The sequence below is a fragment of the Mirounga leonina genome, unplaced genomic scaffold (assembly GCF_011800145.1).
Source record: "Mirounga leonina isolate KUSES-001 unplaced genomic scaffold, KU_Mleo_1.0 Mir_170, whole genome shotgun sequence".
Classification (NCBI taxonomy): Eukaryota; Metazoa; Chordata; class Mammalia; order Carnivora; family Phocidae; genus Mirounga; species Mirounga leonina.
Genome location: NW_023270433.1, coordinates 31,993,618 through 32,009,452, shown reverse-complemented (window position 1 = coordinate 32,009,452; position 15,835 = coordinate 31,993,618). Strand labels below are relative to the sequence as shown.

The window sequence follows — 15,835 nt, the reverse complement described above, 5'->3', positions numbered from 1 at the left end:
GGAAAGCACAGTCTGGGGCGTGGGACTCACCGTGACCCCGAAGAAGTTGGTCTCATTCATAGCATTGAGGATGATCCTGCCCAGCGTGTGGTCCGTGTAGTTGAAATCCTGGATCCGCTGGTGCCGGCTGCTGGCGTGCAGCGTCTCCATGGCCCTCTGCAGCGTCTTGGCAATAACCCAGATGCCATCGTAGGCGTACCCGTGGAACTTGCTGGGCCCCACGCCTGACCGCTTGTTGTTGTACTCTCTCTCATACTGCTGTGGCGTCTGTAAAACGGGGCGGGTGGGGGGACACCAAGTTACAGCCAGCAGGGACATCAGGCACGCGGTGCCAAGAACGGACGCTCTCCAGTGCTTACTGCGGGCCAGGCCCAGTGCCAGGCTCTTTGAGGCCATTGTCTCATTTAATCCGCACAACGACCTCATACAGTGGGGACTATTATTGTCCCCATTTTACGGATGGGAAAACTGATTCAGGGAAGTTGACTTGCCCAGGATGACACGGCCAGTGAGTTGCAAGGCTGAGACTTGCACCCTGGCTGTCTCACAAGGCTAGGGTGAAGGGATAATGCACCCGCAGCGGGCCTCCTTGTGTTATTTGCAGGGCCTGGAGCTATAGTACCAGTGGAGGACCACGTTCCCTATGTTCCTAAATATTTAAGTTACGGACCAGCAAATAAACTGCTCGATAAAATATTTTCTATCTCCCCATCATAATGAATATATCTTCCTAATGATCTGGAAGGGCAAGTTTGAATTCAGCATTCCGGGGCTCCTCCGAGCTTCAGGCGGGACACAGAGGCACAGGGGGAGCCGGCCTTGCCGTGGGGCCCACCCCTGCAGCCCAGCCAATCTCGGTGCACACCTCCTCCCCTTCCAACATCAGAGACCTTTAACTACCCCAGAAGTGCAGCTCAGCCTCAGGAGGGCCGGCCCTGGCAAGAGGCTCCCTGGCTCTGGAAGTGGTTCCAGCTGTTTGGGCAGGGCATTCAGGGTGTGATGTAGGAGGGAGGGGTTGGAGGCTCAGGGGTGGGGGGTATGTCCCAATGGCTTGTGGATTCTGAGCCCCTGGGGCCCGAGCGAGGCCTGCCTAGAGCATGGGGCCCAGGGCCTGTCCCAAGTGCCCAGATGTAAGGGCTGTCCTGACCCTATAATGTGCCCCTCCTCTTTCCTCTTCTGTAATACAGCAAGGTCTGTGAATAATTCAGCATTTTGTAAAAAAGCATTTTTTTCCTCCCATTGAACTGAATTTCAGAAAAGAATTTCATTGGTGATACTAACATTCTGATTGTAGCCATAAAGTCATGAAAACCTTTTTACTCCAGTTGCTGAGGCTTACACATCCAAAGGGATGCCACCCCAGGGAAACCCATCACCCTCAACCTTTCCATGGGCCTCTCAAGTCACTTCTGAACTCCTCTGCCAGAAATGTCATCAGAGCCCATGGCTTAGTCTTCAGAAAAAATCTCTTTGCGAACAAATCACATGTAGAAACCGGGTCTAGTGCCCAAGAAGGGTGGTGAGGCTGAGCCCTCGAGGGCTGGGTCTCGTGGCTGGAGCCGGGGTGAGTCTCTTGCCCTTGGTTCACTCACACGTGCCTGGGGACAGCCAAGTGCCTCCAATTGTGGACCCTGTAGGTGAGGAATTCTGCCTGGCCAACCGGGAATGCTGGTCTCCCAGCAAGAGCGCTCCCTCCTTCTTTGCTTCAGCTCCCACTGGATGACTCAGGTCTTATCCCTGTTGACAGTTTTCCTTGGAAATGTGTCATGTCCAGCCATCACATTTGTTCATCACTCAAAACACACAGCAGAAGCTCCTAAATCCAAGGGTTCCTCAAGGAGGCAGCACTGTCTCTGTCTCTAGCCTCACTCAGGGCCTTTAGCGGCTCCTCACTGTCCCTCATACCCTCCACCCTCCCGCTCTCAGCTCTCCACCCTCCTCCCTCCTCCCCGCGGAGCATGCGGGGTCCCTTATGAGGCGCACTCTCTCCCTTAGACCTCTTGGGTCCTTTGATCACATCAAGTTTGTTCGTACCTCAGGGCTTTTGCACCAGCTGTTTCCTCTGCCAGAAAGCTTCCCCAGCTCGTTGCATGATATTCTCCGCATTCAAATGTCAACACTTGTCACTTCTCAGGGGTGGCTTCCCTGACCCACCCTTTCTAAAAACCCCTCACCCCAGGCATTCTCTATCCACTGGTTTGATCTTCTTAACTGCACTTTTCACTGCCTGCAACTTTCCTACTTATGCATCTGTTTGCCCATTGTCTGTTGTTCCAGCCCTCCCTCCTCCTCCCCTCCCTCCCACAACTAGAATTAAGCTCCATGGGGTCAAGATGTTTTCTGTCTTGATCGCTGAGGTATCACCAGAACATGGCGATACCGACAGAGATCCTTCCCAAGCCTCAATTTCTCCATCTGAAAAATGAGGAGGTGGGATCAGGTGATCTGGAAGTTTCCTCTTGGCAACATAGGTAGGAGCCTGGCACAGTGGTAAGGACAGAGGATTTGGAAGCAGGCAAGCCTGCCCTCCAGCTTTGGCTCTGTGGTTTGCTAAGTGTGATGTGGGGCAAGGTCTTACCTCCTCCAGGTCTCTGTGTCCTCCCTTGCTGGGTGGCCATGCGGATTCAGTGACATGACGCGTGCAAAGTGCCCAGCCTAGTGTCCAGGACATGCTGCTGCACCACAAATGTCACCCACTGTTACTAACAGTAGAGGTGGCTGACTGGACCCGGCCACCCAGGATGCCCCGAGGAGCCCAGGTTGCGTTGACATCTGTGCTGAGGGGGGCCAACAGTTCTCGGGTGCATGCACGCCCTACCTTACTTCCTTAACCAATCTCCAATTATTGGACATTTAGGCTGTTTTGAATTTGTCCCAATTATAGGACTACAAAAAGCATCCTTGTATCTAAATTTTCTGAACACATACTGGTACTTATTTTTTTCAGAATAAATTCCCAGAAGTATAATTGCTGAGGCAAAGAGTATAACAAACTTAAACACGATTCATCCATATCTGGGCCAAGATAGTCTCCCCAAATATGAGAAATTAAAATCCCCCTGGGTATGAAAGTACCCGTTTCCCTGCATCCTTGACAATAATAGCTATTACAATGTTAAAAATCTTCAGTTTGTTAGGTTAAGAAAAAAAAAGTGCATCCCCTTTTAATTTTAATTTGCATCTCTCTAATGAGTAGAGTGAGCTCCTTTCGAGTACGGATAGGCAATTTTTATTTCTTAGGTGCTTTTCTTTTTTCTACCATAAATGTTATGGTGATAGTCACACCTGTCAATGTTTTGTTTAAGTGCATTCTTATTATTTTTCCATCTTTTACTATTTGACTATATTTTCTTTGATTTTTAAAGATGATTTGGGTCTATTTCTGGTTATTAATTTAGCTATTGGCTATGTTAAAAGTATTACAAATTACTTGAATTTGTTTTCTCTAATTGCTTTAAGTATAAAAGTTCTGAGGCCCCCTTGACTTCTTCTCTCCTGGATTTTGCTCCTGTGAGCTTTCTCTGATTAATACAAAAGCATCGAAGGCTGCTGGTGTCTGTATTGGAGTCCTGTTTTTTCAACCTAATAATTATATTCAGATGATGTTTCCAGACCTCTTTCCTACCCAGAACATGCCACTGGGTCACCCTTCAAGGTTCCTATGACCTTTTAAAGTCAGGGGCCCAGACCTGAGGCAAACGTTCTCAGTGTGGTCTCACCAAGGGATAAATGAGTATAATCTTTTAACTTCCTTAATGTCGTTTACTGGGGTCATTTTTTGTGGAGACAGTAGGGGGAACAAAATAATATCATTTATTCAGTTTGACCTTGGAGCAAACACAAGCCCCTATGTATACTTTTTACATGTGTACTTATAAATCCACATCTTTCTCTTAACACTGTTCTTCACCCAGGGGGTGGGGGGCAGGAGGTAGGAGGAGAACAATGGAAATATGGCTGTTGACCTCATTTCTGTGGGAAGAGTCCTTGGAATGGGACAGGTGTAGCTAAGCCCCGCAAGGTGACCTCATTCTCACTGTCTTAGCAAAGCACTGAGTTGAAGTCATTGCCACCACATTATATCCCAGGCCATTCATCACTTCCCAGGTGAAGCCAGCACCAATCTCCCTTGGGCAAAACAATGACAGCAGGAAGAAACACTCTCACAATTGTCTGAGAAAAAGTAGTAGTTGTTCTTCAAGCAGGCCTCTGATTATTCAGGGCAGAAGAATTTCTTCCATTGTAGAGCTGACACTGAAGGCTGATTAATTACTCCTTCTCTGAGGTCAGGTTTATCATGAGATGCTAAAAGTTTCTGAGCAAATAACTTTATATAGATAGTCCCAATTACTGACAGGTTGTGCTCCAGCATATTTTTGAAAGGCAGTTGTTGGAACTTGGAACATATTTTTCCACAGAAACTATGTTATAAATAGTGGTTAGGCTCCCAGGCTAGCCCACACAAGCTTGCTAACCCACAATGTGACTAAACCTTATGGGTCTGTCATTCCAACAGAACCAAGCAGAGTCCTGCTTTCAGGGAGAGAGGAGCCTCATGGACAGAAGACAGCAGAAGGTGAAGAACCCATCCCCTTCCACATCTCCAGCTGCCATCCCCAGAGTGGCAAAACTGGCAGAGTTTCTCTCTAGCATCCCCTGTGGGATTTTGGAATCCCAGAGTCTCATTTGGGAGGTACACTAGGGGGAGTTATTTAGTCTCCTTGTTCCTGTACCCCAGTCTGCAGATCGCCTGGGGACCTTGTTAAATGCAGACGCCAGAGCCCTACATTTTGATTCAGTATGTCTATGGGATAATTTCAGAATCTGTATTTCTATCAACCTTCTAAGATCTCAAGAATATACAATCGGTTACCACTGATTAAGTCCCTCCTACAATCCGATTATTGGATCTTCTCAATACTAACTTCTAGATGTTTGCTGAACTCCATCTTAGACTCCTCCAGGGCTGAGAAGCTCACCCTCTCTTCAGAAAGAGCTTCCACTTAAGGAGTGCTTGCCATCTAGGAGATTTGTGTTCTGGATGCAGCATCTGCAGCACCTCCCTATGACCTGTATTCTGCATGCAGTGTCTCCCTGTGGAGCTGCGGTAAACATGGCTGTTCCCTCTTATGCATAACAGCCCCTCAGAGCTGAAGGCAGTGGCAGGCTACCCTGTCCCCAGGGTGCTGTTTTCTACCTTTGAAGCAAAATCGTCTCAGTTCACACTTCCACTCTGACGGTGATGAAATGGCTTATATCAGACCAAAGCTCCCATGAAGAACATTCAGAGAAGCAGAATAAAACATAAAAATAGCTATTCAAAGGCATCATAGAGCAACCAGGACATCTAGGACTTGAGGAGCAAGATGCTGGAAAGAAGAGAATACTTTGAGAAGAGTCCAGCAATCTTTGCTGTTTCCCCTGGAGGCATTTGCTGATTTGTAGGTAGGAAAGTTAATTGCAAGAAAACAAAGCACTGGGTCAGAGTCCCACAGGGAGGGCAAGACAAAAAACTACAGTTCAGGGTTATCAGGATAGCAAGGCTTGTAGGACCAAGGTGTTAGAGGAAAAAGCAGCACAGAAAAGTGAGCCCAGTATTCAGACTGGCCTTTGCACTTGAAATACTTCATGATAACTAAGCTGCATAAAGCAAGAGGCTGAGAAGCCAAGAAAAAGCAGTGGCTGAGGGGTTTAGAAATGAAACAGAAGTGTTTGGAGTCTCACAGTATCAGGGAAGACAAAAGTTGAACTCCAGGGCCAGTAAACACCCCAGGATTTCAGCTGATAACAATGAAGGGCAAACACTAGGAGTAAGAGCAAACCAAAAGAGACCAGGTCTATAAAAACCAAAACCAAGGGGTGCCTGGGTGGCTCAGTTGTTAGGCGTCTGCCTTCGGCTCAGGTCATGATCCCAGGGTCCTGGGATGGAGCCCCGCATCAGGCTCCCTGCTCAGCATGAGGCCTGCTTCTCCCTCTCCCTCTCCCACCCCCCTGCTTGTATTCCCTCTCTCGCTGTGTCTGTCTCTGTCAAATAAATAAATAAAATCTTTAAAACAAAAACAAAAAATAAAACCAAGACTGGAATCATTCAATTGGAATCCAATCAATTCTTGATTGGATTAGGTGATCTTCCCCTAGTCTAGCTACCTTCTTAAAGAGAAATAAATCTTCTCTGAAGAAAGATAACACCATCTGTAGTCTCTATATTTTTTCATCTCCAATTATATTAATAAAATGTAACAGGTACACCAGGAAATAGGACCAAATAATAAAAAGAGAAAAGGAAGGAAGGAAGGAAGGAAGGCAGGCAGGCAGGCAGGCAAAAAGTAAGGAAGGGCATAAGGAAGGAAAGAATAAAGGAAAGAAGAAAAATAGACAACAGAAACAGACTCACAGATGATCCAAATCTTGAAGTTATTAGACATGACTTTAAAAGAGGAACATTTATGTGTTCAAAAAAATAGATGAAAAGATACAGAATATTACCAGAGAATTGGAAGCTATGAAAAAAAAAAAAGAGAGAATAAAATGAAGAGTCTAAAAATGAAAAAATACGACAACTGAAATTAACTCAATAGATGGATGAAGCAGCATATTAGACAGAGCAGAAAGTAGGTTAGTGAACTAGAAGAAAGGGTAGTAGTGGTAAATAGTTAATAAATATTCAGACTGAAACACAGATGGGAAAAAAAAGAGTAGAAAATAAGAAACAAACATAAGATATATGGAATATGTTGAAAATGTCTCACATATATAATTGTTGTCTTGGAATGCAAGGAAAGAAAGAACAGGGAGAAACAATATTTAAAAGGATATTATGCTAGAATCTCTCCAAACACGTATCAATCCACAGATTCATGAAGTTGTATGAACTCTGTGAACTACAATCAAGATAAGCCCAAAGAAAGCCTCATTTTAGTACAGCATAGTAAAATTGCTGAAGACCAAAGCAAAGACAAAATCTTAAAAGTAGTTAGAGAAAGGAAGATGCATTACCTTCAGAAGACCTGACTTAATAGAAACAATGGAAGCCAGAAGACAAATAATGGACTATCTAGAATTCTACACCTCAAAATTAAAGACAAAAGAAAGAAAATTTCAGAGAACCAGAAACGGAGAGAATTTGTCTCTAGCCAACCTGCAGTAAAAGAAAGACCAAGAGGAGTTCTTCAGGCAGAATGAAAGTGATCATAAACAGAAGAACAGAAATGCAGGAAGGAATGAGAAGTAATGGAAAGTGTGAATATGTGAGTAGATCTAAATGAAAAATGACATCAGGGCCAGGAACATCCAGGAAAATCTTAAAGAAGAAGAACAAAGTTGAAAGATTACATGACTAGGTATCAGGTCTTATATAATAAGGTTTTAGTTATTAAGACAGTGGTATTGGTTAATGGATAAGGAAATGGACCAATGGAAGAGAATGGAAAGTTCAGGAACAGATCCACATTATATACAATGATTAATTTATGACAAAGTTGTCACTATAGCATGGGGGTGGGTGGATGGTGAGGATGATGGACTTTTCAATAAGTGGTCCTGAATCAACTGGTTATCCATATGGGCAGAAAATGAATCTTGATCTTACCTCACACCATACATAAAATCAATTTCATGTGGATTCTATATCTAAATGTGAAAAGGAAAAAAAAACTTCTAAAAGATAGGAAAATATTTTCATGATTGTGGGTAGGCAAAGATGTTTAAATAGAACACAGATATACTAATCATAAAGAAGATGAATAAACTGGACTACATTAAAATTAAGAATTTCTGTTCACCCAAATACATCATTAAGGAAGTGAAGGTGTAAGTTCAAGAATGGAGGAAGATATAAATAATACATATAACCATCCAAGGATTCATATGCAGAATTTAAAAAGAACTACAAATCAATAAGAAATAGGCAGAGAATCCAAGTAGAAAAAATGGGCAAAAGACTTGAACAGGAAATTTGTAAAAGAGGGTATCAAAATGGCCAGTAAAGATATGGAAAGATATTTGACTTCATTAGTCATTGGAGAAATGTATATTAAAACTCAAATGAAATACCACTACACACCCACTAGATTGGCTAAAATTAAAAAGCCGACAATACCAAATGTTGGTGAGCATGTGAACCAACTGGAGCTCTCAATCACTGCTGGTGGGTGTGTAAATTGGTACAACCACTTTAGAAATCTGTTTGGCAGGGTCTACTAAAGCTGAACATATGCATACCTGTGACTCAGAAATTCCACCCCTACGTATGCACCCAATAGTAATTTGCACATATATTCACCAAAATACCTCAAATACCTAGAAATAAACCAAACACAGTATGTGCAAGAATTCCATACAGAAAATTACAAAACATTTCTGAGAGAAATTAAAAATGACCTTGGTAAATGCAGGGATATACAAAATTCATGTTCATATATTATTAAGTCAATTTTTCCTGCATCAACCTACAAATTCAGTAAAATCCCAACAATAAGCCAGAGCAGATTTGTGTATATGTGTGTGTAAACTGACTCACTGCTCCTTTCCCCAGCTCTGAGGCTGCTGTGCTAATGAAGAGACCACAATTTGTCAAGCACCTATTATGTGTTTGGCACTCTGCAAGATACTTTTCTCTGCTTTACTTTATCTAATTCTTATAAATCTTATAAAAGGTATTATTACCCCAATATTGTAGATGAGAAACAATTTCAGAAAAGTCAAATGACTTGCCCAATGTCATTGTATCACTATCACTATGTCACCCAATTCAGCTGCATATAACTGAAAAAAAATTATCAGTGACTTAGAGATGGTTTATTTTTCTCTCACATAAAAGATGTCCATACGTTGGCAGTGCATGGCTGCCATGGCAGCTCCATAGTGTAATCAGGGACCCAGCTCCTACCTGTATGCAACACTACCCTAGAATGAAGCTTCCTTGTCACGGTCACTTCTTGAGCCAAGATGGCTGCCAGAACTCTAACCATCCCATCCACATTCCAGCTAACATTAAGGAGAAAGGAAAAGAAGGGCAAGCTCTCCCCTTAAAGGAGACTTCCAGAAATCCCATATAACACTCCTACTTATATTCCTTGGCCAGACTTAGAATCCTGGCCATATCTAGCTACATGGGAAGCTGGGAAATGTCCCTTTTCAGCTGGGTGGCAACATACCTACTTAAAAACCAAAGTTGTGTTACTGAGGTACACCGGGGGGCTATGGATATCGGTATGGACAACTAGCTATCTTTCAGTCTCCTAGTTGGGAAGTGGTGGGGCCAAAATTCAAATCTAGCCAGTGCCCTTATTACTTATGACCCTCCAGAGACTACCACACCTTTCCTCTGGAGCCCATGTTCCTCTGCTACACTACCTGTCCCCCATTGAAGTGAATTCCTAGGGAAGCAAGGGGAACAGGAGCTTTGTGGGGAAGGTGGGAGGCAGAAGAAGCAAAGGGAACAGGAGCTTTGTGGGGAAGGTGGGAGGCAGAGGCAGTGGCCTTGTGAAGGATGACCTCCCCAGGGAGCACGCCTACTTTTCCATGGCCCCTTCCCTTCCTCCTCTTTAGACCCCAGAGCTTCCCAGAAGTTCCACGTTCTTTGTCAGGGAGCTCACTTGGCAGTGACGATGAGATGGGTGCAGCTTTTCCTGGGTCATTGGCTCTCCACTAAGGACTCACTTGATTTGTGTTTCCTCCATTTCTGCACTGTTAAATCAACAGTCACGGGTGGTTGCAGAAGCTTCTTGCCAGAAAACATTACAAAACTCTTCCAAAGAATGAGCCTGTGCATTTGATGGGGGATTGGGGCCTCTGAGGTCCCCAGTGATTCCAGGGTTCTGTGAACATCTCCATCTGGTGCCTTGGTCCAGCTGTCTCAGCAGGAGAATGGGAAAAATGTCCAGAGAGGCTGAGCCATCACCAGAGAAACCTGGCCAGAGTTGTAAAGGCTCACAATGGAAACAAGCCTAACGGGACATTGGAAAGGGAAAGCTGACGACGGAAATCACCAATGTCAAAGAGTTCCTATGGAGGAGCGGAGAGGTAATGGGGAGTCTCAGTGAGTAGAGCCAAAGCAAGTGCCCAGAGACTGTCCTCATGAGGTTCCAGAAGACTGAGCTCTGGATGTGTTCGGGGAAGCCCGAAGGTCTGAATTTGTCTCATCATTGGAAATTCTAATAGGAAGAGACTGATGAATGTACTCTGGAGACCAAGGCCTTGTTATTCCTCCTACTAGAACTCTCCTGGGTGCCAGTGAAAGAGTTGGGGATGGCCTGCCTGGCAACAGGTGTATGGGAGGGGACACCTCAGAGAACACATTCCAAGAGGGGCCACTGTTGCCTGATTTTACAACTTTCTCTACCAGCAGTCACCTTTATCCCAGGGATCCCAAGGTTTAAGCGACATTACAGCCAAGTCACACAGCACACTGTAAGAACCCAGCACCATATTCACACAGAGCCAGAGGACTTAGCTGTGAGAGGAACCCAGGAGTTATCTGGTCCAAATCTCTCCTTTTCAGTTGGGAAACTGAGGCTGGGGTGGGGGTGGGGGGAGGAGAATGACTAACTGTTGGAGGCAGATTAATTGGTGGGAATGCCAGGATTTGTGCCAGATCTCCTGAGCACCAGACCCATGCTCTCCTGTATGCCACCTACTAGTGGTGGCTGGCTGAGACAGAAAAGGCTGATTTCAGTGCATTCTGTTCTAAGCTTGTCACAAGTCTTGGGCGGAGAGCATGGCAGAGGGGAAGGGGCTCTGGGTAGGGAACAAGCCGTCCTGGCTTCAGGTCCTGGGGCTGTCTCTGACCTGCTGGGTGACTGTATCAGTTTCCTGGGGCTGCCATGGCAGATTTCGACAAACAGAGTGGCTTGAAACAACAGAAGTTTATTCTCTCCCAGTTCTGGAGGCCGGGAGTCCAAAACTCAGGTGTCGGCAGGGCTGGTTCCCTCTGGAGGCTCTGAGGGAGAATCCATCCCATGCTTCTCTCCTAGCTCCTGGTGGCTGCCGGCTATCCTTGGCATTCTCTCTCTCGTGGTGGCATCACTCCAGTTTCTGCCTGCGCCGTCACATGACCACCTTCATGTGGCAAACCTCCCTTTGCCTTTCTCTTATTAAGGACCCTCGCCATTGCATTTAGGGTTTACCCAGGTAGTCCAGGATGACCTCATCTCAAGATTCCTAAATTAATTATATCTGCAAAGATGCTTTTCCCAAATAAGGTCATGTTCACAGGTTCCAAGGGTTAGGACACTGACCTATCTTTTTAGGGGCCACTATTCAACCCACTACAAGGATCTTGGGTATGACCCTTCCCATTTCTGCTGCTTAGCTTCCCTAATATGGATGGCAAGAGCTCACTGACTTGCTTCTACAAGTGTCTGCTTATCTTCATGGACACCGATGGACCCCAAAATATACACCTCAGCTCAGCAGCCTGTGCCAGACTGAGCACAGTCCCCAGCAGTCATGTATAACACAAATTCAAATTCAAGAACTATTTCCCACCTCTCTAGACCTTCCTTTGACCATATATTCTTGGAGATGAGTAGGGGAACTTGGCTGTGGTCAGACCACAAATAAGAATGCTTTATTCAACCGTGGGCCCCACACCCCAGGGAGAGAGCATTCAACAAGAACAAGCACAGAGGATGGGCTGAGTGGGGAAGGAGTTTGATAAACACAACCTGTTCAGGGCCAGGACTGGGGGGAAGACGAGCAAGGTGTGAAAACGAAGAGGGAGCCAAATACCTCATTAATCAAGAGAAATGACATTTTAAGGCAGTATTTTTAAAAATCAAAACGAATGCAAAAAAAAAAAAAATCCATGATGAACAAAACATCAACATTTTAAATAAAGACAAGATCCAGTCTTGCAATTGTGTGACTTAAATCACTTAGTTCTCCCTAATCCCAGTCCTGTGAATCTTACCTTTGTTTAAAATGTTGACGTTTTGTTCATCACAGATTTTTTTTGTGTGTGTTAATTTTGAGTTTTTAAAAAAAATATTGCATTACAATACTTTTCATCTTGATTACTGAGGTTTTTAGCATTGCCTTAAATTTTGCCCTTAGGTTCTGCACTAGGCATGTGAATTACAACTGGAGGGACTGGGGCTGTTTAATTTGGACAAGGATTGTCGCTGGGGAGATGGTCACCATCCATAGGACCTGTGTGGGCCCTGAGGGACCAGTGGGGGAAATTCAGGGAGAAGTAGTGAGTCCTCTGCTACTGGAAGGATCTGAGAATCTGATGGGAGGTTGGTCTAGATAATCTGTAGGAGAGCCCTAAAACTCTGATTTCAAGACGCAGATGCCTCAGATTTTCTTGCATAACTTCAATCATCTTGTAACCTCAGGATAATGTAAGAAATGGTGTCTCTTGCTTCAAACACTTCAGAGGCAGGGGCTGGGTGTCCTGGAATTTTGGAAGCTGCTCCCCACACTGTGGGGTGAAGTGAACAACCCCAGGAATACCCACAAAGTGTTCCATTCCCAGGCACAGAGTTATGGGGGTGAGGTCAGCCTCAGCACCAGTCCTAAATAAAAACCATTAAAATGAAGAAAATTAAAATGCAGGTCAGTGACCTGGGAGATGTTATAAAGTCAGAGCACCACCTCTAAAAGATACTGCAAAAAATGAACTTCCTAAAACGCATTCCTGTGTACTGCTCATATCCGTGCATTGCTCACCCACCCAGTAATATCCATGCTCCTTGGAACGACATTCAAGGCCCTTCTCATGGTGTCTTACGACCCTTACGCTCACAGATTTTGTGTGTAATCATTTCTGTCTTTGGTCTCCTAAAGTCCTCCGTTCAGTTATGCTGTCTGCGGGTGTGGAATTTTTTTTCTTAGTTTTTGTATTTTCCTCAAATTTTATATTATTTTGAGATTAGAGTCCAGGGTGTCCCTAGACTCAAATTTCTGCTAATAAACTACAAACTTTGACGTCTTTAAAAATAATACTTACTGAAATAAAATGAGTTCTTTCTGCACATTATTCAGCATCTCAGAAAACTTTCTGTATGCTCATTGATTTTTGCATGAAAATATTTCTTCCAACATTTTCTAGCCAGAGTGTTTTTCCAGCATCCCTCAGGTGCCAGCATGATCTAAAGAGTTGTTTACAAAATGTGTCCTCATGATTTGCCATTTTTTTTGAGAAATCAATAAATCATTCTTATAGAGCTGGCTCTGATAGAGATTAAATAATAGCTAAAAAATTATATACAAAAATTTTATATAGCTTTGCCATGAAGTTTAATTCCTTCGGTGGAACTGGGGTCGGGTGGAGAAAGGAACCATCTGAGCTCAGAGAAGACAGAAGGGAATTGTGTGCACCGCTCTCCTCGATACTGGCTGGCAGTTAGGACTATGAGATAGAACCGTCTTCGTTCACCAGGGCCGCCATCCCCTGATTCTTGATAACATTTACACTGACAGGTAACAGTGTACTTCTGAAATACTTTTACGTATGTCACATTACCTGGCCCTCTTGCAGCTCTCCGGGATAAGCGGGGTGGGGGGGTAGGGGGGGTGGCAGGGGTTAGTAACGCCCATGGGAACATGTGGAGCGCCCTGTCCAAGGTCCTGCTCCCAGGAATGACAGCACTGAGGGACCGGGCACCATGCCAGTCACATTGCACAATCTGCCACCAGAGGAGGGTATTTCTACCCTATTGTACAGATGAAGACTCCATGGCTTGGACAACTCAAGCTCAAGTTCACACACCTGGTAAGTGGCAAAATGGGGTTCAAGCCAGTCTGGCTGGTCTACAGCTCATGTTTCCCAAAGTCTACTTGAGGGGGTCTGTCCTCTCCTCTAGGCTGACAGGAGCACCAGTGAGCCTGAGAAATGACATTCCAGGTCCGAGGTACATGGAGTGAAAGCCCGACAAAGTCTGAAACACCGGGCCGGTAGTTGGTGCTGTCAAAATCATGACTCCATTGCTTACGTGTTTTGTGCTTACAAAGCACCCTTACCTCATTTGATTCTCAAGTTCCTTAGAGGAGCATGCAGTAGAGGTCTGGCTATCCCCATTTAACAGGCTCAGAGAGGTCAAGTGATTTGCTCAAAGTCACACAGCAGAGGCCAGAACAAGATCTGGGCACTTTGTACCAACATCATCAGACAAGATGATCAAAAGAGATGGGCCTGGGGGCTGAAGTGGGCAGACCATGGCACTGACCTTTCCTGAGATGGTCTTGATCTGCTTGGAGCTCAGGGGCTCGAAGTCCACGCCGATGTAGCCCTCCATGGCAGCAAGCAGATTCTTCCGGAGACAACGGGATGAGTTGGCTTCTGTGCGCACCTGCTCCCACCACAAAGGCTCATACCAGCCCGGGATGATCCACTGGTATTTGCTACCATACATGTTCTCCTCATATGCCTGCAACAGATGGGTTGACCATGAAGGTACCAAGAGTTAAACATTTGTTCAAGGCCTTGTGCCCTGTGAGACCGGTGAAGGGAGCTCAGGCCTCCTCTTACCAGAGGGTTTATTAATTTTTCTATTCTTCGCTTTGTTATCTTTCCTCATCATCTCTCAATAGACCCAAGGTAGTTTATTGGAAACATATATAATAAAATAATAAACACTGAATAAAAATTGAAACATGAGGGCCTGACCAAAGCCAGATAAGGACACTATAAGAAAAGAAAACTATAGACGGATATCTCTGATGAATATTGTGGCAAAAATTCTCAACAACATATTGGCAAACTGAATTCAAGAACACGTTAGAAAGATTATACACTATGACCAAGTGGCCTTTATCCCTGGGATGCAAGGATGGTTCAACATACACAAATGAATAAATGTAATACATCACATTAGTGGAATTAAAGATAAAAATCACGTGATCATTGCAACAGATGCTCTCTGTGTACTGTGATGAACTGTGCACATTTTAAAACATGACCCTTAAATGATCCTGCAGTACATTCCTGGAGAGCCATGAACACATTGGGAAACAGTTCATGCCATGCCCCGTTGGGCTCCTTGGCCTACAACAGAGACAGCACAGAGGCCAAGAGGACGTGGCAGGGGAGCCTGCAGGATTGCTTTGGACTCCAGGAAGCTTCTGGTTGCCCTCCACTTAGGCTCTGGGTTGTTAGCCAGGCTCTGTCCACAGCAGGGTGGGCCAGAGACCCTAATGGCCTCTGTACATTAGAGAAAAGTTACAGTCAAGTCTGAGAGTTGGGGGAGAGATCCCCCCCCATTCCTACATCTGGGGAAGCGACTCTTCTAGAATTCTCTTAACACCTAAGAAAGCCCATCCTGCAGCATGGGCAGTGGAGCATCTCACTGGGATAAATGTGAGTTAAAATGTTTGTTCCTTAACTTAAGCTCAGATACCATCTCCATGGCCTCATCTCCTTGGTTCAGTGAAGCCTCTGGAGATTAAACTGAAATTATTTAATGAAAGAGCCCTTCAACTACTTCAAGGCAGTGATCACACTGTGTTTTCTCTAGACTCCTCTGATGATATGGGACCTTGACCTCCCCAATTCTAGATAATATACTTCTCATAATGCAGCCTCAGATCATAGTCATTTTTCCAGCAGCTACATTATAATGTTGCCCCATCACAACTGTTGTAGAAAACACAGCCCTCATATTTCAATTACAGGATAAAATCCCAGTTCAATAAAGGGAGGCAATCTCCTGATCTTCCCTCTAATAAATGGGATTTAGTCCAAAGAATCTTTCTTTTGAAGAAAAGATAATCTGAGATCTGTTGGGGGGCTAGATTTTTGAACAAAAGGCTCATCCCAGTGATCCCAGGTCACTGTATGAACGGCAGAACCTGTGAGACTTTACAACTCTCATCCTTCATAGGAAAGGAGGAA

At 44.7% G+C, this 15,835-nt stretch overlaps 1 protein-coding gene across 1 annotated transcript in view; it reads right to left on the bottom strand.

Annotated features, from left to right (window-relative positions):
* Positions 1-15,835, bottom strand: part of GABBR2 (gamma-aminobutyric acid type B receptor subunit 2) — a 233,141-nt gene that overhangs the window by 133,728 nt on the left and 83,578 nt on the right. Inside the window, exons 5-6 of the mRNA XM_035016224.1 lie at positions 14,172-14,372; positions 31-267 (exon numbers count right to left, since the gene is read on the bottom strand). Coding sequence (XP_034872115.1) covers positions 31-267; positions 14,172-14,372 — 438 coding nt within the window. The remainder of the gene's footprint in view (positions 1-30; positions 268-14,171; positions 14,373-15,835) is intronic.